This window comes from Melanotaenia boesemani, chromosome 17 (assembly GCF_017639745.1).
Source record: "Melanotaenia boesemani isolate fMelBoe1 chromosome 17, fMelBoe1.pri, whole genome shotgun sequence".
NCBI classification, from domain to species: domain Eukaryota; kingdom Metazoa; phylum Chordata; class Actinopteri; order Atheriniformes; family Melanotaeniidae; genus Melanotaenia; species Melanotaenia boesemani.
In genome coordinates, this window is record NC_055698.1 from 28,763,073 (window position 1) to 28,787,679 (window position 24,607).

Sequence of the window (24,607 nt, forward strand, 5' to 3'; positions counted from 1 at the left end):
TTTTTTAGTTTGTTCCCAACCAACAAATGTGCACATCTAAATATTTTTGTCCTAATTTTTTAAATCATTAGACACTTTGCTGTCTTTATCTAGTTGAAAACGTGATTGTAGATGTCTATTTATGTATGATGTGGAAAATTCCTGTTAAAAGTGTTGGTTTAGACATTTTGGGGTAAGTAAAGCCGCAATGTTATGCTGTGTTTTTGAAAGATGTGAGTAAAGGCGTTTTCTGTAAACAAGCAGTCTTATGAGCCCAACTTTCAAGTGTTTCTGTCTAATTATCTCTACTTTCATTGTGCTTGAGTAAAAAGGTGGCTGAGGTTTCTATGCTGTGTTCATTGGAAATATTTTATGTGCTTTTTGAAGTGATTGCTTGTAACATTAAAAAGTAATAAATGTGTGCAGTTTATTAATGCAACATGTAGGACAGGTATAAATGAAAAATAGAAAATCTCACTTAAATACTGAGCTGAATATGCTTTGTTTGTGTATAGTCAGTCAGCTTTTAACTGTGTGGGGACGGTTCAGTCTACCAAACAGCAGATTACTCAACCCTCTCTGAAAAAAGAAGAGAAAAAAAACTGTTACAATGATGTATGTTGTCACTCTGATGAGTTAATGGAGGCATGGACCTCCTATAATACTCCGCTCCTCATGTTATCGTCTGAAAACTAGGGTACATTAATGGATTTTTATTTTTAAACCCGTTTTATTCCAACACTGCATCAGTGGGCATCACAAGGGCAGTGCATTGACCTTTATGGACAGAGTTCACCACACTGAAGACTGCCAGCTTTGCCTCAGTCCATATCAGAATTCGGGGCCATACTGTTGCTGTTGCTGCTGCTTCTGCATGCCCTTATGCACTGGCACATTTCCCAGCATGCTTCAGAGAGTGTGGAGGTGAGTAGGAGGGGGTGAGTAGAGATGAGAGGAAGCAGAAAAGGGCTGAGGATGGGGTTAATGAAGTGGGGTCAGAGATATGATGAAATGAAAGAGGACAGAGAACAATGTTGACAAAGTGGGGAAAAAAGATAGGAGCGATGGTAGACAAAGAAAGAAGCTGACTCTGATAACAGATTAATAAAAAAAACACACCACTGAGGGGACAGCTGGCTGACAGTGTTGAAATGGACTCAAGCCAGCACGATAGACTAAAACTGTTTGCTATGTTGCAGAAAAGATTGTATTTTATACGAAAGATACATAATGACGTTATTTAAAAGTCTTTTGTTTTTTTGTCTTCTTGAATTTTGCTTTCTTTCTTTTCAATGCAGCAATGCTATTCTCAGAGAGACACTTCAGCCCACGCACTGCCACAGAGGGAGGGAGTGAATGGATGGAGGGATGGAGTGAGGAGAGATAGTGTGTGTGTGCGTGTGTGTGTTATGGTGGGGGGGTTTGCTACACTAACTCAATGCCTGTCAGGGAGCTTCTGTGTCTTTAAAGCTCGTGTTTCTGCGAGTGAAAGTCAGGCATGCATACAGCAGTGAGGCAGATCTACAGTCTCACATGAAAACAGAAGCACACGCTCCATCATATATATTAATACGATTTTTTTCCACTATTGAAACATCATACAAAATGTGTGCATGCACATCTATCATTAAACTAATAATAAAATAGTGCTTTAGTATTAGCTGTATTATAAAGCTTTAAGCCAGATCAATTATCTTTTTCTTATTGATTAATCTGTCATTTATTATGGAATAAAAAGTTTGGTCTACATTAGAAACCAGTGAAAAAGCTGCAAAATCCACTTAATTTAATAGCAATTCAATATGAAATAGATAAAACCAACTTCTATCAGTCATATTATGAATTCAAGTGAAAAAAAATGGACTATAGATGGTAAAATATACCTAAACTTTTTTGCTTTTCTGTGAAGATGAAAGTATTTCCAGGTCTTAAATTTGCCCACAGATATGGTTGGCCAGCTGTTTCATATGTGTGTTCTGATCTACAAGTCATCAGGATCCTTGAAAATGAAGCACAATATCACAGCTAGTCGGCAAAGCGGCATTACGTGTCTGAGTGTTTGAATCACTGAGGGAAGCAGTACTCACACGTTTATGTTTTGTAACACACGGTGCTTAAAATAACTGCGTTTTGAAACAGATTGTCTTCCATGATTAATGCAGTTTGGATAAATGACTGTAGATGAGAAGAGATGCAACACTTTTGTTTTTGTTTTTAATAAATAGTTTTAAATGTGATCATTTTAGTCTGATAACAAACATAATTGGATCGTATAAATATTAAATCAGTAGCTACACGATTGTTTCACCCCTGTCAGAGGTTGCATCTTCAGCTGGAGGTCAGACAGATTTAATAATGCTAAATCCCAGTTGCATACCACACTAATTCCTAGTCAGTTCTGGGAACGTAATGTGTTCAGACTGGGTGATGGAAATGTACTCAGAGTTGACACTTGTAGTCTTTAATTATAAATGATGGAGGATGTTGTCCCACAGCTGCTAAAGGCTGCAAAAATTAACTTCTGGCAGCAGCTTTAACAATATTAATTAAATTATGAAAGTCTTAACCCCTTAATGCCTGAATTTATTTACAAATTAAACAAAATACAAAAAAAATAAATAAATAAAAATAAGGATAAAGGAAAGAAAGACTGGAAATGTAAACTACAATTAAAAATTTAAATAGATTTAAAATAAATAAATAAACAATACAAAGAAAATAATTTAATTAATGAAATAAAAAATATATAAACACCAGTATTTTTGCTAATTTTGTACCACTTGATTTTTTTTCCTCTACTTAAAAATGCGTGTAGAAGCTCAGCCTTTTAAAACAGTAAATATACAGACATTATTTTTTCCAGGACAGCCTCAGTTGTCAGATTATATAAATAATGTAATATGAATGTATCAATAGATATAGCAGCCTAAAGGCCAACCAAAACCAGAAAACAGAGTTTATTACTAACAGAACTTTGTAGAAATAATACACAGATCAACACCAAGTCTTTTCTCATCTGCACATCATTCTCTCAAGTCTTGGCTTTCAGGAGAAAAAATATTGGCTTTGAAACAAACACAGAGCAGAAACTAGAGCTTATTTCTGCTCCTATTTACTTACTATCCTCACAAAACCAGCTCTGTGGGTCAAAAACGTCTTCATGTCTTTATTCCAGCCACAGTGGATCGTTATTTCTGTCCTTTTTAGAACTTTCTGATCACTTGTTAATCTTTGGCTGCTCCTGATATGACATTACTGTTAATTTAAGCTCTTTAATTTGTTGAAATTTTAACAGGAAGTGGCTTCATCATAATTTCTGGGTCAAAATGGACTCTTAGACTCTCTCTTAGACCTGGTGTTATCATGGATCAGTTATTGTGGATTTTTCACATATCTTTAAATAAACACTACATTTTGTGGTTGGATTGTGAACATCTTGGATAGGAAATTAGTGCCCGGAAAACCTCCTTCCGATTACTTAAAGGGTAGGGATGCACCCATACCAGTATTGAGTATTGGCCCGATACCAAGTGTGTGTACTCCATGCTTGGTTTTCATAAAACAGAACCTGATGCCACTGTGAAAAAACTAGGACTGTCAAAAGTAACACAGAGATTAATCTTTAGAATAAACAGTTTTTACTCGTGTCATATTAAAAATCTGAATTTGGCATCATCTTAGAGGGAGAAAGTTGATTTTGGGCATATAGGTGCCTTGTCACAGCTGTGACATGTTCCACAAAAATCACTTTATTCACCTTATTTAATGAGATTCTGACCGTTTTTAAGCCTTACATTTAGAGCATAGCTGCCGGATGACCCATTTAATATACGTATCACACAATTAACCACCCAGTCTTTATATCTGGCCTTGTGGTCCACATTCCTCACCAGTGAACTCTAATGGGATTTACTCATATCGGTACTCGGCACAGCAAGTGCCCAAATGCAAGTACTTGTACTTGATTTGGAAAAAAAAAACTGATATCGGTGCATTCCTACTGAAAGGTAAGCTATCCATCACAATGTACCCCACAGAGTTACTGAATCTTCTTGAGAAATTGTTGTTAACCCAAACTGCTCATTAATTTAACAGATAAAGCTAAGTTTATCCAGATGGGACTAAAGACTTCTGAATAATTACTGCAAGGAATGCATACTTAAAGATGAAAAGCACTTCTTTACAGGTTCACCCCTGTTCTGATGCATAATGTTGGCAGGGAGGCAGCACAGCAGGTAGGTTTGCAAAGACAAATCCATACATGTGTGTCACACACACAGCAAGACAAATGGCCAAGATAAGCAGGAAGACGGAGTGAGACCAGCAGGGGTTTGTGCAGACAGACAGATTTGCATGCAGGCACATGTAAACCAGAAACCGTTCATGCATATGTAGAAAGGCAGGACATGGTGGATAGATATATCGCTGTAGTAACTACAAGACATACAGGTCTTAATTTTCTCATATCAGGTGGTTGTGCTTAAATAACTTGGTTCCCCCCTCAGGCTTTGGAAAGTACTCTTTCTGTCTATCATATGAATGTATAGATATAAATATGCCGGCAGAGGAAGCAGACTAATATGCAGCAAATCCTTTAACGCAGTCACAATAAAATGAAAAACTCATTACTTTGACTTCCTGTAGAGCAGCACAGTGTTAACCTCATTGTGTTAATCCGTGACATTTGCACATTTTATTTTACTTCTGTTTATATATTCACAATATTTATTGAATTAATACAGTTACTGCCTAGAAAGCCGGTGGAAGTTCAGCTATTTGTCAGCGGGGGTTTCTTAATTACGACATCTGAGGAAGCGGGTCGGAAAAGCCCCCGGAGGGTCGAGACACACTGATGTGAAGCCAATCTGTCAGGGCAGCAGAGCGCCCAGAACTTTCCAGCAGAGAGGACTGGGTTATTTAGGTTATTGTGATTCAAGAAACAGTTCCCATCAGCTCCAACCCTAACCCTGGAACATCCTGTTCTCTGATTTTTCTCCTCAACTTGCATTTTGTCATTAATAATTTATTCTCTAACTTCCTTTCTTTCTGCTGCCTTGTGGCATATTTTCGCTCTGACTTCTGTCAGCTGTAGGTTTTAATGCTCTGGGAAATGAGACTTGTCCTGCTGGTGATCTAAATTTGTTTGCCTTAGGAACAAACTATAGGATTCAAGGATCTTGAACAAGAAGCAAGAGCTATATCTGTATATATCATCAAAGGAGACATAAGCTGTATAAGATTTGCACCGTTGATGATCATTGACGCCCTGAAACAGAATCTAACATGAGTGACTTTTATACACAATTTTTCTTTTAAGTCAAAACTGGGAGCCCATTTCCCTCAAAATAAGAATTTTGTTTTGTTTAGTTCTTATGAATAAGAAGTGAGACTCATTGAGAGACATTTGCACTCTATTAAAATAGAAAAAAACATGCAGTTGACTGGTGGCCATGTGGTGATGTTAAACGGGGGATGTCTTCTCAGTTACAGTCAATATTTGGCAGCATACAGTCAGCAGTTTACAGACATCAGGGACATGACCATACACAAAATCCCTCTTTCTGTTTTGGAAATGTCATAACCAGCACGTCTTTGGTTTATTTATTTGATAATGCTGCCTCATTATTTCATATGCATAAAAATGCATTTCCAAAAGGATCCCTTTCTTCCACCAAGACCAGTGTTTGACTCAGTTAGAAGTGACTGGTTTAATGCAGTTTTGTTGAGATCTACAGTATACTGTAGGTGTTCATTTACAGTAAGAAAATGAGGGTTTCATGCTAGCAGTGTTATGCTTGAGCCCCTCCCGCTCCCAGCGCCACAGGCCTCATTCTGTAAACAGAACATACACATACATACACACACATGTGACCTCTGTTTGCTCTGTCCCTCTGTCAGATGAGTCCATATGGCATCTGTCATGTCCCCTGCTCTCTCTTTATCAAAGTCAGATCACGGCTGCTCCCATCTCCTCTGTCAGCTGCTGTTTTATGTATAACGCTGTGTGTGTGTGTGTTGTGGAAGTAATATATGTGCTATAGCCTCCTCAGCTGAGCAGAATTTCTGTTTCATGAAGCTGCATTTAAAGTTGCTCAGAGCAAGAATATTATGGAAAGCTGATCCAATATATCACAGTGTTCTAATAGAAATCTTCCAGCAGGAATATTTCTCTCTAAATTAAATTTTTGTGTGTTGGTTGTGGATTTGATTAAACAGGAAGCAACAAGGCCAAAGTTGCATGAAGATTATTGCTGTTTTCTGTTAAGAAAGTCAGCCTCAACAAGAAAATGTTCTCCTTGGTACAAAATGTCACAGATCAGCTGCAGCAGTGAGATAAATAAGCTGTGGACAGTGCAGTGGTGTTATATTACAAAGTTTCTGTAAGATATTGAAGCCAAATATTTCTGAATATTTGTTTTTTGCTGTCTGTTTGATGAATACGACTGCATTCTTATATATTAGAGGGAGTATTTGATTTATTGCAGCCAATTCCTGTACAATAGCAACAGTGGTTTCCAACCTGAATTCCTTCATTACCTCTTCATGCAAATATTAAAAAGCCATGACATGCTCTGTGTGTTACTGGTGAATCAATCCATCCATCCATCCATCCATTTTCTTCCGCTTATCCGGAGTCGGGTCGCGGGGGCAGCTGCCTAAGCAGGGAAACCCAGACTTCCCTCTCCCCGGCCACATTCACCAGCTCATCCGAAGGGATCCCGAGGCGTTCCCAGGCCAGCCGAGAGATGTAGTCTGTCCAGTGTGTCCTGGGTCTGCCCCGGGGCCTCCTTCCGGTGGGACGTGCCCGGAACACCTCACCAGGGAGGCGTCCAGGAGGCATCCTAACCAGATGCCCGAGCCACCTCATCTGGCTCCTCTTGATGTGGAGGAGAAGCGGCTCTACTCTGAGCCCCTCCCGGATCACCGAGCTTCTCACCCTATCTCTAAGGGAGAGCCCGGCCACCCTGCGGAGGAAACTCATTTCGGCCGCTTGTATTCGAGATCTCGTTCTTTCGGTCATTACCCACAGCTCATGACCATAGGTGAATCAAATAGACAATAAACACCAGCTCCTCTGTTTCAAATCCTAGTTTGTTTGGGGAGGTGTGAACGTGCAAACAAACCCTGATGCTGATTAAAGAAGCAAACTCTGGTCCACCAACAAATGTACGTCTCGGTTTGCTTTAAGTGAATCAAATACATGAGACTGACTACAACACAAAGAGCATTATGGATACACACAACCAAAACATACAGGTGTGTATAATGATAGATGGCTTGGGTGGGAGTAATGATTTCTGGTCAGACGTGGAAGAATTCAGTATAAGTTCTGAAATATGGCCATCCAAAGACCATTAGGATCTGATGCAGCTTCATGTTTAGCTCTTATGAGGTGGAAAAAGAAGTTGTCCTGCATGTTGTCCTAATATCATGCAGCCGTAGTCCTGTGCTTCAATAAATCTGAAGCTAAGGTAACAATCAACATATAGGATCAATAGTCTGCACTGTGGCAATTCTTAGACATATTTTATTAATGAAATGGTGCAGGAAAAATCAAGGTTACCAGAATAAAGATGGACTACTCCACTTCTTCAGCTCCATTAACTTACTAACCTCAGTAAACCACACAGTACATGGACAGACATTGATTAGGCAAAAATGAAAAAGCTATTTAGTTGGTCTCACATTGTGCATTCAAATATGTTTTAAAATATTGCTTTATAGCAGATTTTGATGACCCCCATTTACTCATTTTGGGACCTAGTTTCAAATATTATTGCTTTCAGACTCCCAGAACACCAGTTCCATGTGAATTTAATGTATAAATTACAAAAAAAAAAGTTAGGTGGATACACCTAAACTCATCTGTGTGAACATGGCCTTAATCTTAACAACCACACACACGCTTTAATGACCCCTTAGGGCCACCAGCTCTAAGAGCTCAAAGGCTTTTAACTAAAAAAATAATTTTATTGTCATATTTGCAAATATCATGTGTTAATATTCATTGATCTAAAGAGAAATATGAAAAGAAAATACCAAGCAGAAGTTTTGAATATTAAGCATTATTTATTCCCTGGCATTTCTTTATATAGAACATTACCTGGACAACAGGAAATAGGTGCATCAGTATATCGAAAGGAGCAAACATAAGTGGAAATACAGTGAATATTTGATTTAAGTACTTTTTATTCTTTAACATAGCTTAAACCCTCTTTAGACAAGCTTCCTTATGATTTCTTTAAATAGTCTTCAGGAAAAGTTCTCCAGGTTGAGATGACCCCACACTGCTTCAACAATGTTTAGGTCCGGGCTCTGGAGAGGCTTCATCTCTTCTTAGAGCTGCTGCCACAGATTTTTGGTCCACTTCGTGTGTCATTTAGCCTCAGCCTTTTCTCCTTGTTTTCTCTCTTAAGAATGGTTTCTTGACACCCACCCTTCCACAGAGACCAAATAAAGGTCCAGATGGATCTTTTAGGTCTGGTGTCAGGTCTTTCCTCTGTTCCTTTCTTTTTCTTTAGGACAGGGGTATTCAACTAAAATTTAATGAGGTCCAGTTGGAGAAAATTTCTTGAAGCAAAGGTCCGGAAGATCATAATGTCTAACTATTTAGTGTGATATATATTTAAGTAGCCTAGTAGTTGTATCAACATCTGCATGTAATCAATACCTGACTGTCAAATCAAATGAATTCAGTACAATTCAAAAACTTTTTGACAATATTTATTGTCACGTAACATAGAACTGAACATATATGTATGACTGCATATATGTATAATTTTCTCTCATTAAGTAAATAATAGTAGGGCTGCATTTCAAAATAAGAGAAAATAAATAAAATGTGAAAATTGTGCTTGTTCAAATAAAGTGCTTAACTTCAGAAAAATAAAATAAAGGGAGCAAAAGCTTGAATTTCCCTTTTTCTGTTTCACATCTTGACTCAACAGTCTCAACCAATTTTACAGATAATAAATCTCAACACATCTTAACAACTGAACAGTATCACTTTCTTCCCCTCTTATATCCCACTCCCCCACTTTTTTGCTCAGTGAGAGAATTGAGCTCTAGCTTGTCCTGCCAGGATTTTAAATCTGGGCTTGAATGGAGTCAGGGCCATTCTGATACACATGTGGAGGTGCTCATTGGTGAGCCTGGAACGATATTTAGTTTTGATTATGTTCATCGTGGAGAAAGCTGCCTCGCAGTTGTATGTGGAGCCAAACATGGTCAAAATGTACAGGGCTACTTTCCTCAGACCTGGGAAAGCTGTCTCAGAGACCATTTGGAGCCAGAAAGTGGAAGGGTCAGTTCTTACAAACTGCTCTTTCAGGGCCACATCTGCTTGGAGATCAACCAATTGCATCTGGAGAGGCACAGCATTTACCCATTTAAAGTGCTGTGTGACTTCCTTTGAGAACCCCCTGACATCTGTGATGAGAAATGGGTTCTGAATGAACATGGTGAGCTGCTGTCCAAAGCTGAAGCTGTCAAAACGGTTGCTGAAGTTTACAATCAGCTTATCAATAAAGCCAACAAAAGAAGACACATCTCTCTGTCCCTGAACCTGTTCCTGCACTGCTGGGAAGTGTGCACAGTCTTCCAGCAGGTCTTCCTTGAACACCTGAAGTTTCCTCTGAAAGGAGCGGACAGCTGTCATCAGTTCACAAATTGAATTGTCCTTGCCCTGTAGCCTCAAATTCAGTTCATTCAGATGTGAAGTGATATCAACCAAAAAGGCCACATTATCCATCTGTTTTTCATTTTCTAAAAAGAGAGAAAACTGTGTTGCCTTCTGACTTCTTAGCTCTGCCAAGAAAGCTGCTACTTCCCTCCTGATGGACCAAAAGCGCTCTAACACCCTGCCTTTGCTGAGCCATCTCACATTGTTGTGCAGCAAAAGATCATCAGCATTGGCATAAACTTCTCTGAGGAATTCCTTAAGCATGCGATGCTGGTAGGAAGAAGATGCCCTGAGAAAATTGATCATTTTCATCATTGTATTCATCACTTCAGCATGCTCATCTGACAGGGAGGCGCAGAGGACAGCTTGATGAATGATGCAATGGTAAGCTATGAGCTCAGGATTGTCCTCTTTCAGTCTTGCTACAGCTCCTTTCTCTCTCCCTATCATAGCAGGGGCTCCATCTGTGGTTATTGAAACCACTTGTTTTGGCTCTATTCCTCTCTTTGTTAACATCTCCTTAATGGCCAGGTAGATGTCTTCTCCTCTTGTACTTGTCTGAAGGGGAGTGACACCTAACAGGTCTTCACAGAACGCTTTCTGGTCTGTGTTGAAAAACCTGACGTACACTAACAGCTGAGCATTGTCACACACATCAGTGGACTCATCCACAGCTAAGCCTACACATGGTGCCTTATGCATGGCTTCATCTAGCTGGGTTAGCACATCCTGAGTTAATATTTCAGTTTTCTTTGTGGCAGATGATGCTGACATGGGTATTTGCTTTATTTTATCACAAAGCTCTTGTTTTTGTTTTCCCTCAAGTAGCGTTTCAGCTACTGCACTCATGCATTCTTTGACAACCCCTCCATCAGTAAATGGCTTTTTGTGTTGACCCAAAATCCAAGCAACTCTGAGGGAACACTCATGAGCACGTTGTTGGGCAGTGAACGTGTGGCTCAGGATCCTGGTGGACTGGTCATATTGGGCTCTGAGACCACTTATTTTCTGTGATCTCACTTCAGATTTAAGTGGGTATGTTTGTTCAAAACCTTTATGTTTTGTTTCATAATGGCGTTTCACATTGGCACTTTTAATAAGTGCCACGGTTTCGGAACATATGAGACACACTGGTTTAGTGCTCCCAGTGGGAAGTACGAACAGAAATGAGTCCGTCCATTCCGGATTAAATGCTCTATTTTCGCTGTCCACTTTTCTTTTTTTGGAGAGCGCCATTTGATCCTTATTTTTCTCACCCTTTCTCCGTCTCACTCCTGTTTCAACTTTCTCCGGCGCTGTCGCCTGTATCTCTCCTTTTCTCCGTCTCACTCCTGTTTCAACTTTCTCCGGTCGCTATCTTTCTTTGTCTTTCTACCGTCTTCTCATGTGTTACTTGCCTCTAACTCTCTCATCTATCTGCACTGTAGAGTCGCAATGTTTACCGCCTGGAATGCACAAACTTGATTGGCTGAGTAGTATCACGTGGGATGGCTTAACTCGCATGCAATTGGTCTGTGCGTTTCCTCATTCGTTAAAACCACTACCGTAAAGACTACAAACGTTACGCCAGTTAAAATAGAAGCGCCCTGTCAGGTTTTAAATCATAACCTTCTGTTTTGGCTGTTGGTCCGGGTCCGTATGGGACGGCGTCGGGGTCCGGACTCGGACCGCGGTCCGCCAGTTGGTGACCTATGCTTTAGGACATCGCTCCTGATTCTGTTCATCTACTGTAGAGTTATTTAGGCCTTCTGCTTTTAACACCAGGCTGATATATCCCATGTTTAAATTTAATATTTAATTCAGAATTATATTATTGCTGCAGAATGCTGTTTATATGTGTCAAACTGGGTAATGTTTGGCATTTTTTGAAAGGTGTAACAAAAGAAATGGGGAAAAATTCTGCCTTTTTAGTGTCTTTGTGACAGCCTGCTGGTAGTGTGACATCCTTATTAAAACATTGTTTTAACAAAATGTGTGTTTTCTTCTCTTGCAGTGTACAAGCTGATGAACAAGTGGATGTAAACCAGTGAAAGAAGAGTGACGGTCCTGATCGAGACCATCTTCATACCAAGAGGAGTTTTCTGGGAGAATCTTAACCGGCTATCCTGCTTTCAAAGCTGTGATTCCTCACCAACTTTTCCTACTAGCTTTTCCACTATCATTTTTTTCCAAGGCTGGGGTCAAAATTTCTCCACCTTTATCGTCTGTGGATTTTTTTTTCTTTGTTCCAAGCGAGACCAAAACTATATGTGAAACTGTGTTTTAAAGAAGCAAAAAATCTTATATGGAACTTCTTATCTCCAAACCATCACATAGACAGTTTATCTAACTATCTTTCAGCACCTAATTTAGTAACTAACAAGCTACTTTTTTCCTCCTTCGACTCACAAATATACAACATCCAAGGCTGCATTAAACTTACATTTAATCTTAATTACCTTAAAATTTTCTATGTGTAATCTTTGTTCAGTGTTTGCTGCTCCTGATGCTAAAACTGAGACCATGGTCAGTGCATTATTGGTTCAAAGTGCTTTATAAACCGCTGATGTTTGCTTGTAGTTATGGATAAGAGAGGAAGCATGTGTTAGGCAGTGATAGCTTAACACACGCCATCTAAACATTTTAACGCTTCAGCAGGACGGCGTTTGATTGACAGGCAACACGAACCACGTCTAACCTGATAAACAGAGGCACTGCTGCTGCCACCGCCACTCTTCTGCTTCTGCTGCTATCTCAAAGGCTTAAAGATATACCGTCCTCTCAATCCGCGCTGTGAAAACACTGTTGACACTTTGCCTATCTCCTTCTTCCAGTTGCTTCTTATTAGCGAGGTCTCTCAGTCATCGTTGTCTTGTCTCTTCCATATGTGGCTCTTGTTTACGCCACGCTGAACAACGTGAAAGCCCCCTTTATCTGCTCCCAGTGACCTCCTCAACCTTTTTTACATTCTTCCTCTTACTCAACTAAAAACATGCAATTTAAAACCTTTCACTGTACTCGCATTTTTGAAAGGAGACCAAATTTGTAAAAAAGACAAAACAAAAAAAACAACATAGCCTAAAGCCATACTGAACACCAGCCATACAGACACCTTTTACATGTTCCAGATTTATCACAATGTCTTAGATTTCTTCAACAAAGTGATCTTCAGTCACAGCAGTGCACGTCCACTTTCAGGGAATCAATGAGGTAACAGCTAGTGACATAAAACCCTACATTTCATACATTTAGAGGAAACTTTTCTACCTGCATCTTTCTAGATCCCTCTACTGAATCTGTGACCGGACCGCCTGCTGCGTCAAGTTTGGCAGTTGATAGAGGCCGTGTGGAGTTAACAGATTCGTCCTGTGTTCCTCTGTCTTGACGGATGAATCCAGACATTTTCATGTCTGTTCTGTGGGCAGAACCTCGCTGCCCTGCTAGAACCGGGCCCAAGCCCTCCTTCGTTCTTTTCTGTTGGGCCAAGCTAAACTCGGAGCAGAGACACTCGCACAAGGGTACCGAGCGCACATAGATCCACATCTTTTCTTTCAGTAATTGGTCGCAAGCTCCTTGCTATTGATGACGAATGCCTTTACATTCAATTAATGAACAAATCTCTGTCCTTTAGAAGCTGCTGGACAAACTTATTTTCTAGAAGAGCTGATGTTGCTTAAGAATCATCCGATTTTTCTGACTATTACTTAAACCAAAAAGCGAAGCATTTTGACCTTTACTAGTCCTCTTCCTGATTATCTAGAAGTGAGCTTGTTTATTAGACTAATTATAAGGATGTTAAAGAAATGCAAATTAAAGTTAAAGCTCGTTACAAATGTAAAAAAACTTCCAGTCAGCTTGTTTGCCAAACAAAGCTATGATCTTTAAAGCTACCAGCACTGTTTACAGACAGAGTGTGACAAATATTTGACTGAAAAACATTTAGTTTCCATGTACGATTCTTTTTTTTTACACATCGAAAACCCACACAGGATAACAGAAGTGCCAAACTCCAAGAATTCATCCAGCATCTGTTATAAGCTCATTAAACAGGATATGTAAAGTTTACATGTAACGCTAAATGTTTACAGACCAGTTTCCATTGCAGTTTATGTGAATTGTAACTTTTGTGCCAAACACATCTGCCAGAACGGTGTTCAGTTTTTTTCCTGTTGGTCAGTATATTTAATTGTTTACGGTTTTCTCAAACTACTTTTGTTTACGGAAAATGTGAAAAAAGATATTAACTGCCAGTTGTCAAGATTCTGAATTTTGGCTAAGGGACAGTAAAACACCACAGACCAAAATATTTATCCGTACCAGGTGTCATACAGCAAACCCACATTGTTCTGTGTACGCAAGTGGTTGGAAATTTCATTTAAACGTATTACAGATGGATAGCTGTTGTTCAGGCAGCTCATATAGGGCCTAAAATCTTTGAAAGACCTCAATGTTTACACAAGCTGCTTACGGAGGGATTTGTGCACAGAAAAATGTTTACATTCAGATGAAGGAGTGAAATGCCAAACATTTATGAAACAGCTGCTGAACTCTGGGGGAAACCCTCCAACCTGAACCAAGAAGGGATCAATTCATAAGACTGAAGTTAAAAACTTTTCTTATCGAAGGTCTTTATAAGTCAAGAAGCCACCATCTTGGTGGAGGACGCTGACAGCAGACAGGGAACTGCTTCTGACTTTGTTTTTTGTAACGGCGGCTTGAGAACTTTGCCACAGAACAATGAAACCTGCCCTTTTAAAAAGGATTTTTTCCTCGTCCCTCATCCTCCTGCTTTTCTCTGGCCTCACTGTTTCCACTGTAACCATCACCACGGAGCGGCAGGCTGTTGAGGGCGATGTCAGGACCCTTACCGGTGGCCGTAACTCTGCAGCGGCTGGTAAAGCGAGCACCACCCTGTTCCTCCTGACCGGCTACAAGCCACCGCCGCCCAGCGGACCCAAAACGGCACCCAAAGTAGCTGAGATGGAGGACGGGGATGATCATCCTGTGATGGCTGAACTTCCTCCAAAGCCTCTTCCTCAGACCATGTTGCCAAGGAACATGACGGCAGACGCTCTGAAGCCTCCGCTCGGTGCGGCCCAGGTGGCTCCACCTCCCAGACAGCTGGTGGATGTGGATGTTTGCAGGTACACTTATGTGCATATTCTTGGCTATGTTCTTCTCTGAAATCATCACTAATTATTTTTTCTGTGTCTAGAGTCACAGTGAAGGTCCTGCAACATATTGCAACATGTCTATTAATGAGAATCATTTTAAATTTATCTCTAATATTGTGTTAAATCCAGGAGATATGAAGCTGTGGAACTGTACCTGCTTCAGCATACATGTTTAACATTTAAAATAGACTGATGGGGGAAAATAAAACATAAAAAAGAGATTATTAAAAAAAACAAAAGTCCAAAATGCTGCATATTTGCAATTTTGAGTGACAGCTGAGTGGTTGCAGCGTTTTTTTATTGCATTTGGATTCATTTCTGTGCATTTGATGTATTGATTTCACTGGATGCCATGAATGCGAGTCACATCATGATTCTCCTGCAGCTCTCATCTTGATCTCACCAAGGCTTATATTTTGCACTGAGAGGCATCTTGCTGTTGCTAGGAAACATGTAATCAGCTCTAAATCAGTTGTCTGTTGGCAACCCTCGCTGTGCAACTATTAACAGCAGTTACATCCAGGCAGTCAGAAGCAGAACAGAGCAACAAAAAAACATAAAAAAACAGACTAAGGATTTACAAAAGTTCCAAAGTATCACTGTAGTCTTGTTTCTTTTTAATTTGGCCCTCGTCATTTCATTAACCCTTAAAACTCCAAGCCATTTATCACTATTTTTTATCTGCTTGTTTTTGTTGTATGTATGTTTTATGTAAAAATGCATGTCAAACCTTAACCATTTTAAGTACAGTCAGTATACAGACATCATTTATTCGAGGACAACCGCAGTTGTAAGATTACATAAATGATGTAAAATGAATAACATATAAACATAACATTGTAAAGGCCAACCAAATTTATTACACACAGTACTCTGTGTCCCCAAGCCTTTTCTCATCTGCATATCATTCAAGTTCTTGTATGACTGTTTATTTTTATGAAAATCTGGACTTTTTTTAACTCTTTTATATGTACCGCAAATGCTCTCCTTGGGCTTCTGTAGTTAGCAGCGGACTCAGCCCTCTCTTTGCACCAGAAAGGTGTCTTAAAGCACTAACAGATAAACAGTGAAGTGAGCCGTCACTTATACCTGGAGTTTAGCTGCACATATAACTGCATTGAGAAATGCTGCTCTCTCTGAGATGCAGAAGGGGAATTTTTTTCCACAATTTTTTTCCACTGTGGATCTCGAATGATAAGGATCCAGATGGAGAGAGAGCATGGATGCAGTTGTGTTACATATTCATTCAAAAATTTTTCAATAAAACCACAAAAACAAGGAAAAAATTTGATAAAGCTAATCAAAGGTATTGGCTGAAGCAAATGCTTATTAGTTTTAGGGGTTGAGACTACGTTGTCCTCTGATGTGTTGTTTGTTTGGTGGGTGAAGCCAAGTAGGAGAAAAAAATAAGAAAAATGCATTTGTGACTTGAAACTGTATCTTTGTGTTTCTTTGACGCCAAGCAGAGTGATGCTCTTAAAGGCCGGAACATCAAAAGCTCGGTTCTGTTGACACGTTTTTCTTGAATCTATCATCTTTGCTCCACAGGGGTTACTTTGATGTGATGGGACACTTTGACAGCACGTTCAACTGCTCCCAGGGTAGTTACATCTACTGCTGCGGTACCTGCCACTACCGGTTCTGCTGCGAGCACCAAAGAGACCGGCTGGATCAGGAATCCTGCAACAACTACATTTCCCCAGTCTGGGCCGATCCACAGGTCCCCGTCACTGTGCCTGCGGGCAATAAACCCGATCCTGATTTTGAGACGCTTCAGCAGCAGAGCAGCAGGTCTGAGCTGGCTTTTATTTCAAACATCTGAGGATAGTTAAATATCTTCTTCTGATGTTCCCTTTTAAATGGTGACACACATGTAAAGAAGATGCATATGTGGGATGAGCAACAAAGAATGTGGATTACACCCAAGAAAAACTTCTCTGCCAACGTCAAACAGCCTTGTCTGCTGTTGACTCTTGTTTTTTGTTGTGCGTGTGATTTATTTGATTGGATGATTGAAGTTTGTATATAAAACAAAGGCAAATTAACAATTTATTAATTTAAAAATAAATAAATGCCTCAGCGGCATGTGAAAGAACCACAAAGTCACAACAGGACCAAACTCCATGCTCAGAGATTATAACGATTGCCCCGACAGAGCGAGTTTTATCAGAGACTAGCTTATCAGAGAGTGGAGAAGATGGAAAGACCTATCTGCAGTCTTGACCTTCACCCCATTGAACACTTGTGGGATCCTTTGGATGTGCTTTGTTCCAGAGTGACCAACATAATCACTCTGGCTGACCTGAGACAAATACTGGTTGAAGAATGAGATGCCGTCCCACAGTAGTGTGTGACCAAGCTAGTGACATATTGTTGTGACTGTGTATGGTTCTTTCTTGTTCTCTAAGCTGCAGCCTCGGTTTGGGAATTCTTGCAGCTCTTTCTTGACACATCGCGTGGCAGAACTTTTTTTCACATGTCGTGTCCAAGAACAACTCTGTGATTGGTCAGAAATTCGAAGTGGGAGGGGTTAACATGGAAAAGCGTGAAGCAGAAAATGGTAATTTCCACTGATTCAAAAGACTCATCAATTCTTTGATTACTTTTTAAGGAGCAGCTGGTCAGACAATACTTCTTGTGAGGTATGAAATAACTTGTCCAAAACAAACTTTTTACTTGTTTTTGTCACCTTGAGAAGAAGAACAAAGTTCTCTGTTCTTGCAGAGGATGGAACAAGCTTAAGGCCTCTGTTTGTTAAATAAAAAAATAAATAAAAATTTCCAATATATCTTGTTTCTTTAGATACCAATCATCCAATCCAATAAACAAAACCAATCAAGAGTCAATAGCCGCATAGATGCAGGTAGGTAGATAGATGGGAAGATTGACACGTAGACAAGTAAATGCATAAAGCTTTACAGCAGCCAGATGACAAAACAATCAAAACCTCCAAGGACAACGTCAAAGTAACTAAAAACTGTTTAGATTTATTTCCTCGTTTCTGTTCTGACTGACTCAAGCTGATTTTTCTCTGAAAACAGTACAGCTTATGTGATTGGAGGGGTGATCTCCTTCACGCTGGTGGTGGCTGTGGGTGTCAGGATCGCCTTCAGCAAGGTGGCACGTCGACCTCGCAACAGAGACATCAACATGCCCAGGTGAGACCATCGGAAAGTCTACACTGCACTGCTTCCAGAGGACAGGAATATGGAGTGTTGTTGATCATAACCAGAACTTACAGATGTTCCCTAAATGCCTCACAAACAGTCATTTGTTGTTTGAGACACAGAAAGCACCAATTTGCCAGAAAAGTATAAAAACCTACAAACAACTTCATTCTCGGCGCTGCACTGATCTGATCTCCAGCGGTACACCCACCTTAATTTCTGGATTTTATTAGTGATGGATCAGAGGGCTGTTGGCTTTAACCTACGCTGAAGGCAAATGACACAGAATTATAGAAACTGAGAATAAATCCTCTCAGAATGTGCATCTGCTTAACTTGAAAACTTGAAAACAGCTTATTTGGCTTTCAGCAGTCAGCTCGTCTCTAATCGCTGCTTCTTCATTTGTGCTTTGGTTTGTCTCGACCTGAACGCTGCACCGTGATGCTCGCACTGCTGGGACCTCAGTTTTACCATCAATTGTCAAACTGCAGCAGACTTCTGATGGTTTTTATGCTGGAATCTAATCTCACAGTCCAGACCTCCACATTAGCTGCCTCCTCCTCCTGGCTTGTTATGCTGCTGCTCCTGTACCAAGGCAGAATCTCTTCACACTGTTTTCTTAATTGGGGTTTTATTTATTTTAGGGTAATTATTTTTTCTGTCATATTGAACAATGCATAAATATCTCTTAAATAATGTCACAGTTATGGAAAGTTGTGCAGTGAGTTGCTTCTAATTTCTAAAATAAACGTGTCGGAAGACCGATTTGGTGGTCATCTGTTTCAGAAGGGTCACATTATTGGCATTCATCAAGCGAAGAACACATTTAAGCAGATGCTGCAATTACTAAAATTAGGTTAAGAACTGTCCAACACAGTATTAGAAACTAGAAAGATGGTGGTGAACCATCATCTTCCAGCATGAAGTGAGGGTGGAAAACAATCTTGAGTAATGGTGATCAGGATTCACTCAAACATTCAGTAAAAATCAAATCATAAATAAACTGTAGAACTCAGAGCTATGTTTAATAGTGAAAGTAAGAACATTTCCACACACATGATGTGAGGGGAACTCACACTGGGACTGAACAGCTGTGTAGCCTTAAGAAAACGGCTTATTAGTGAAGCCATAGAAGGTCATGTGATCTGATGAGTCCAGGTTTACCCTGTTCCAGATTGATGGAAGCATGAGGGTAAGAAAAGAGGCAGATGAAGTGATGCAGCCATCATGTTTAATGCCTGCTGTTCAAGCCTGTGGGGAAAGTTTATCATCTGTGTTTGCTGCAGTTGTTCAGGTCTAGGTTCAGGTCTAGGTTCAGCAACATCATGTGTCCAAAGAATGAGGTCAACTGACTACAAGAATATACAGAATAAGCAGGTTATTCCATCTTCCCTGGCGACACGGCCGTATTCCAAGATGACAGTGCAGGATTCATTGGGCTCATATTGTGAAAGAGTGGTTCAGGGAGCAGGAGACTTCATTTCCACACATGAATTGACCACCACAGAGTCCAGACCTGAACCTGATTGAGAATATTTGGAAAGGCTTTGCACAGTGGTTGGACTCTCCCATCATCACTATGGTGGACATAAATGTTGTGACATTGCAGAAGCTTTTTGAATCAATGTCACAGAGAATGTGTACTGTAATAAAAGCTAAAGGTGCACCAATAAAATATGAGGTTTATTTTCTGGAGGGGCAGTGTATGAAGCTGGCATGTTGCACAACAAATAAACTGGGCCATTGATGGTGACAAGCCCTGAGCAGCGTTGTCACTTTGTCACTGGATTTTTGTGTTTTTTTTTTTTTTTATTCAATTCAATTTTCCACATATTTATTGTCAAATCTACTAATAGAAAATCTAGTGCCCTTTAGGATAAACATCCCCAAGAGTGAGATCTTATGCTTCAGGAGCTCTCAGTCAGCAGCATTTTGTCGCTTCTAACCTTCCTCTGGTTGTCATTTCACATGTAAATGTAGCTGGAATGACAGCACAGACTCTGTCCTTAGTGTGGATGGTGATTGTGAGAAAAGATTTTCTCAGAGCAGCTGTGTTTAAGTATTTAGATAGTAACCTTAGGTTGATATGGAAACTGACTGGGAGGCTTTCAGTGACAGTTCCAGGCTTATTTTGCCATCTGATAACAGAAGAGTTACACAAAGCAAAATACCAGTTGACGTTGATGATATCATGGCTATGCTAATTGTTATATGTCATTTAGTATCTCTCTTTTTTTTTTAAGCAGGCTTTAACTCAATTCCATTGGAAATAGATTGAAATGAATTTTAGTCATAATTATTTGAGAAAAGTGAGCCTTAAAAACATGAATTTCTATTTTAACCTCTACTCTTCCCTCCCCCGCTCCTCTGCTGTGTCAGATCACTGGTGGATATTTTGCGTCACCAATCAAGCCCCGTGCAGCAGGGAGAGAGGAACAACACCGCTGTGTTGACCACCACCACCTCAGACGGACGCACATCCAAAAATCTCTACACCCCCATCCTGCAGAAGAAAGACAACCGCAGTAAGTGCCAAGAGATTTCAGTTTAACTGAGCGTGTTCACACACACGTACTGAGGTGGAAACATAAAACAATGTTGTCATATTCAGGTTAAATGAGCATTTGAATCAGGCCAGCTTGTTGTGTCCCCAGTGACATGGATGGTAATTATCACAGCTCTTTCTTTTCTTTTTCAAATCTCACTTCGACTTCAGAGTCAGTAACACACTTCACACCTCAGGTGGAAAACAGTTGTGACTGAATTGTGGTCAGATGCTGCAGCACCACATTCCTTCCATCCTGCTAAATTCTGCTAACTTTGTCTCAGATTAAACAAAAATTAATAAATCATATTTTTATTTATAGTTTTATAGCCTTGCTGTCTTCGAGATTCAAAAGCATAAAAATAAAATTGATTTGCAAGTTAGTTCATGCAAAAGAAACACAGATGAGGCCAAACAATAAAACTTCCCAGAGAAGAAATGAATAATTCTGATCCTCACAACAAAGAAGTGTGATCTATTTCTCATTTTTAAATCTGAATCTTGACACACAGACCCTTACTGTTCTTATTGCTGTAATGCTTAAAAATAAAAGGTTGACTTTTTTGTTTCATGCACACATTCTCCACATGGATAACACATCCAAACATGCAGCAATCATTAGATAAGATGCAGTGAGCTGTGAAATGTTTTTCCTGTTTTTCTCCCACGTCCTGTTAGAGTGAAGGTAAATGACACAGCTCACGCAGTCGCATTTAACACACAATTTCTCCTTTTCCTTCTCTGTTGCTCAGCCACTGTCTTCTATCATTCTCTCCAGGATTTATGTTGACAGTTGAAGCATTTCATATCAAAAGTCAATTTTGTGTCTGTTTAATTTCTCCGTGGCGTTAATAAACAATCATAATGGCTTCTATTAAAAATGGCTGTAATTATTAAACTGGGTTAAATCTTTACTCTTAGCAAACAATGTGCATGTAATATTGATAAGTCACCAGTTTTTTTTCTTAGAGAACAATATTAAAGAAAAGCAGGAATCTCCACTTTTAAGAAGCTGGATGTATGACAACTAAGAATGACTTATATTTGACTTATTGATTGACTAAATGTTGCTAAAAAAAAACAAAAAACAGGAAGAAAACTGAATAAACTAGATTACAACAGTCAATAACTAAATTAAATACACCTGAAGCCACTTCACCTTGGTTGTAGAAAAAATAAAATTAGCTTATTAACTATTTAATTTAATAAAAAATGGAAAAAATTTGAAATTTAAATAAAACAAAAAGACAAAGAAGATAATCCCTGGAGGGACTGTCTTTTTCTCTTTTCTGTCCCTTTCTCTTGCTGTGCTGTCTCAACCACTGTCTCTCTCTCTCTCCGTCTCTATATTGACACAAATGCTTACTCGACACGCGCCTGTTGTCTCTCGAGTGGTTGTCCATCAGTTTGTTGGCTCTGCTCTCTTTACAGCTGGGAACTTGCACCACCCTTTTAACCAGCAGGGGTCTGCTTCCAGCCCCAAACACTCTGCTACCATCGGTAAGCTTCGTGGTCAGCAGCACAGTCCAGCACAGGTGGCGGCGAGCTGCCGGCCGGACTCACGGCCCTAACCACCCCACTGTCTGTCTGTCTCCATGTTAGTATGACGGCCTGCTGTGCTGCACTCTTAACACAGCTGTGCCAGTCTCAACACATGTATTTCTGATTTTAAATCACAATATATGTTTATGTGGATATTTTTTTCTGTTGCACAGTTGTGTTGAAATTGACACATCTTTCATAAGAGTGTGATCTTTAAGTCGTCTGGCCTGCCCCTGCCTACTGCAGCCTGCCTGCCCCCTCTTCACCCACCACCACTACAAGCCTGCTTCAAACGTGCTTGTTCCTCTTCTCTCTGTCTAGCAGTGATGTGCTAATGTGCTTACAGCTGACACTAAACATGAGTCTGTTTTCCCAGGCTTTGCACCAAGAAAACAAAAAAGCAATGCTAGTCACTTATCTCCAAAGAAGCAGGCCGCAGTTATATCCATGAATTATTTTTTTTTTAAAAGTACTCCTACTGTATGCAAAATAATTAGTTGCCAAGGCTTATGTAGTGCATTTAACGGGGCTATGACAGCATTCTGGATGCGGTTGCCATGGAAATGGGATGATGATGATGGAGATCAGTACGATTTCTATTGAACTTTTGAAGTTTCAGTGCCAGTTATTCTAAGCTTTTACACCTACATGTGTCCCTCGTGAAATGAATTACACAAGAAGGCAACTGCAACGAATAAAAGCATGTTAGAGTACAGATACAATTAAACTAAAAGGTTAAGTGGATGCAAACATTAGCAGTATAATTATCTCGTGTTTATAGATCATATGTAAATAGGTTAAATATTAAAATGAAATAATTATGTAATTATTTACTACTAGAAAAGACCTTTTTTTAGTGTCTCCCCTTTAAAAAAAATCTAGATTGAAACATTTCACATCGTTATTTTAGATTTCTTATGCTTAGAAAGTAAAATTTTAAACTTCTGATTATTTGTAACATGATATTGCAAAACTACAGAAGCTGAGAGCGTCCATTATCGTCTATTATTCTTTCAATATTTGTTATCTCAAGATAACGAGTTAATTTTCTTGTTATCTCAAGATAACGAGATAATACAACCTCCACACAGGTTCAAGGGGAAACCTGTGTGGAGGTTTTAAGTCTCTAAATTCTCGCTAGGGAGTGACTGCGGGTCTGATTGAAAGTTTGTCTCTCTGTGTTGGTTCTGTGATGGACCAGGAGCAGCTCCAGCATCCTTACAAATGTTTGTCTTCTTGAGATAACAAGATAAATTATCCCATTATCACGAGAAAATGGTGTTAATAAAAACCATGCAAGGCGGCCGCTCTCAGCTTCCATACAAATCCCAATATATACACACATACATACATTATATATATATATATATATATATTTATAAAGAGAGAGAGAGAAAGAGAAAGAAATACAAAATCAACTGCTTTGTAGGCATGGAAAGATGAGGCTAATCCTGTGTCAGCCACATCGTAGGGATGTTATCAGTTTGTATTAATTGCAGTATTAGACGCCATTATTAATTAATCACTGTTCAAACACAATCAACCTGGTGTAAAGTTGATTATTTTATTTATTTTGTTGTCTTCAGTGTGCAATTACCTATAGAAGAAATTTGTATTTAATTTCAGGTATATGGTCTTGTTTCTTTGTTATTTTCACTGTCAAAATATTATTTTTGTTTCAAGAAGCGGCTGAACTGCTAGAGAGCAGCTGGAAGTCAAAAGCTAGCCAGTGTGTTTCAAAATGTTCTTTTCAGATCCAAAAACATTTTGTAATGAATTTAACATACAAAAACTCTCCAAGTAGTCCAGATAGCAGTCCTATTGCCTTCCATCTGTTTTCTCTGAGCGAGAGAAACAGAGTTAATACGTAGTACTTATTAATTGTTTACAGAGCAGAGGGATTTCCTTTCCTTAACAAGGTTAATATTTATTATGAATTGGCTCGAACTGATTTGTCTGTAAAGTGCTCTGAGATGACATTGCTGTGAAGTGGCACTACAGACAACAAGCTGAACTGAATTTAGTTGGAAAGGAACTTTTTAGTATGTGTTGCTGTATTATTTAGTTATATAAGCATCAAAAAGAAATAAATCAAACTTCAAAACCCACAAGAAGTGTTCATGTCATACACATTTATAGTGTTGGGACATTAATTAATGCATAATAATCCTGATAATCATAAAATCATTATTTCTGACAATAATCAAGAAAATCTTTAATCTTGACATCACGAGTATTTAAAAGTTGCAGTTTGATGTTTTCTAGTTTTTCTTTCTGTACCCTTTACTGTGCTCAGTTTCTGCATTAAAACCAGGACTAGCATTGCTTTTTCCCCTCTATGTGTGTGAAACAAGTAATGTACAGAAGTCAATGTGGTGTGTGCTCTCTGGGTAGCACTTAACAGAGACATCATTGACCATTACTGCCCATTAACTGTCAATGGTCAATGAGCAGTATATGTCCTGCAGTTATCTTAACAAGATTGCAGCCCATAACCATTACCACCCTGAATGGACTCGACATTGATAGTGTCTGCTTG

At 39.4% G+C, this 24,607-nt stretch overlaps 1 protein-coding gene across 1 annotated transcript in view; it reads left to right on the forward strand.

The window, feature by feature from the left end:
• LOC121656612 (protein shisa-7-like) overlaps positions 1–24,607 on the forward strand; it is a 58,864-nt gene that overhangs the window by 16,932 nt on the left and 17,325 nt on the right. The window contains exons 2-5 of the mRNA XM_042011695.1: positions 11,655–14,784; positions 16,363–16,605; positions 17,856–17,972; positions 20,361–20,506. Coding sequence (XP_041867629.1) covers positions 14,378–14,784; positions 16,363–16,605; positions 17,856–17,972; positions 20,361–20,506 — 913 coding nt within the window. The 5' untranslated portion in view covers positions 11,655–14,377. The remainder of the gene's footprint in view (positions 1–11,654; positions 14,785–16,362; positions 16,606–17,855; positions 17,973–20,360; positions 20,507–24,607) is intronic.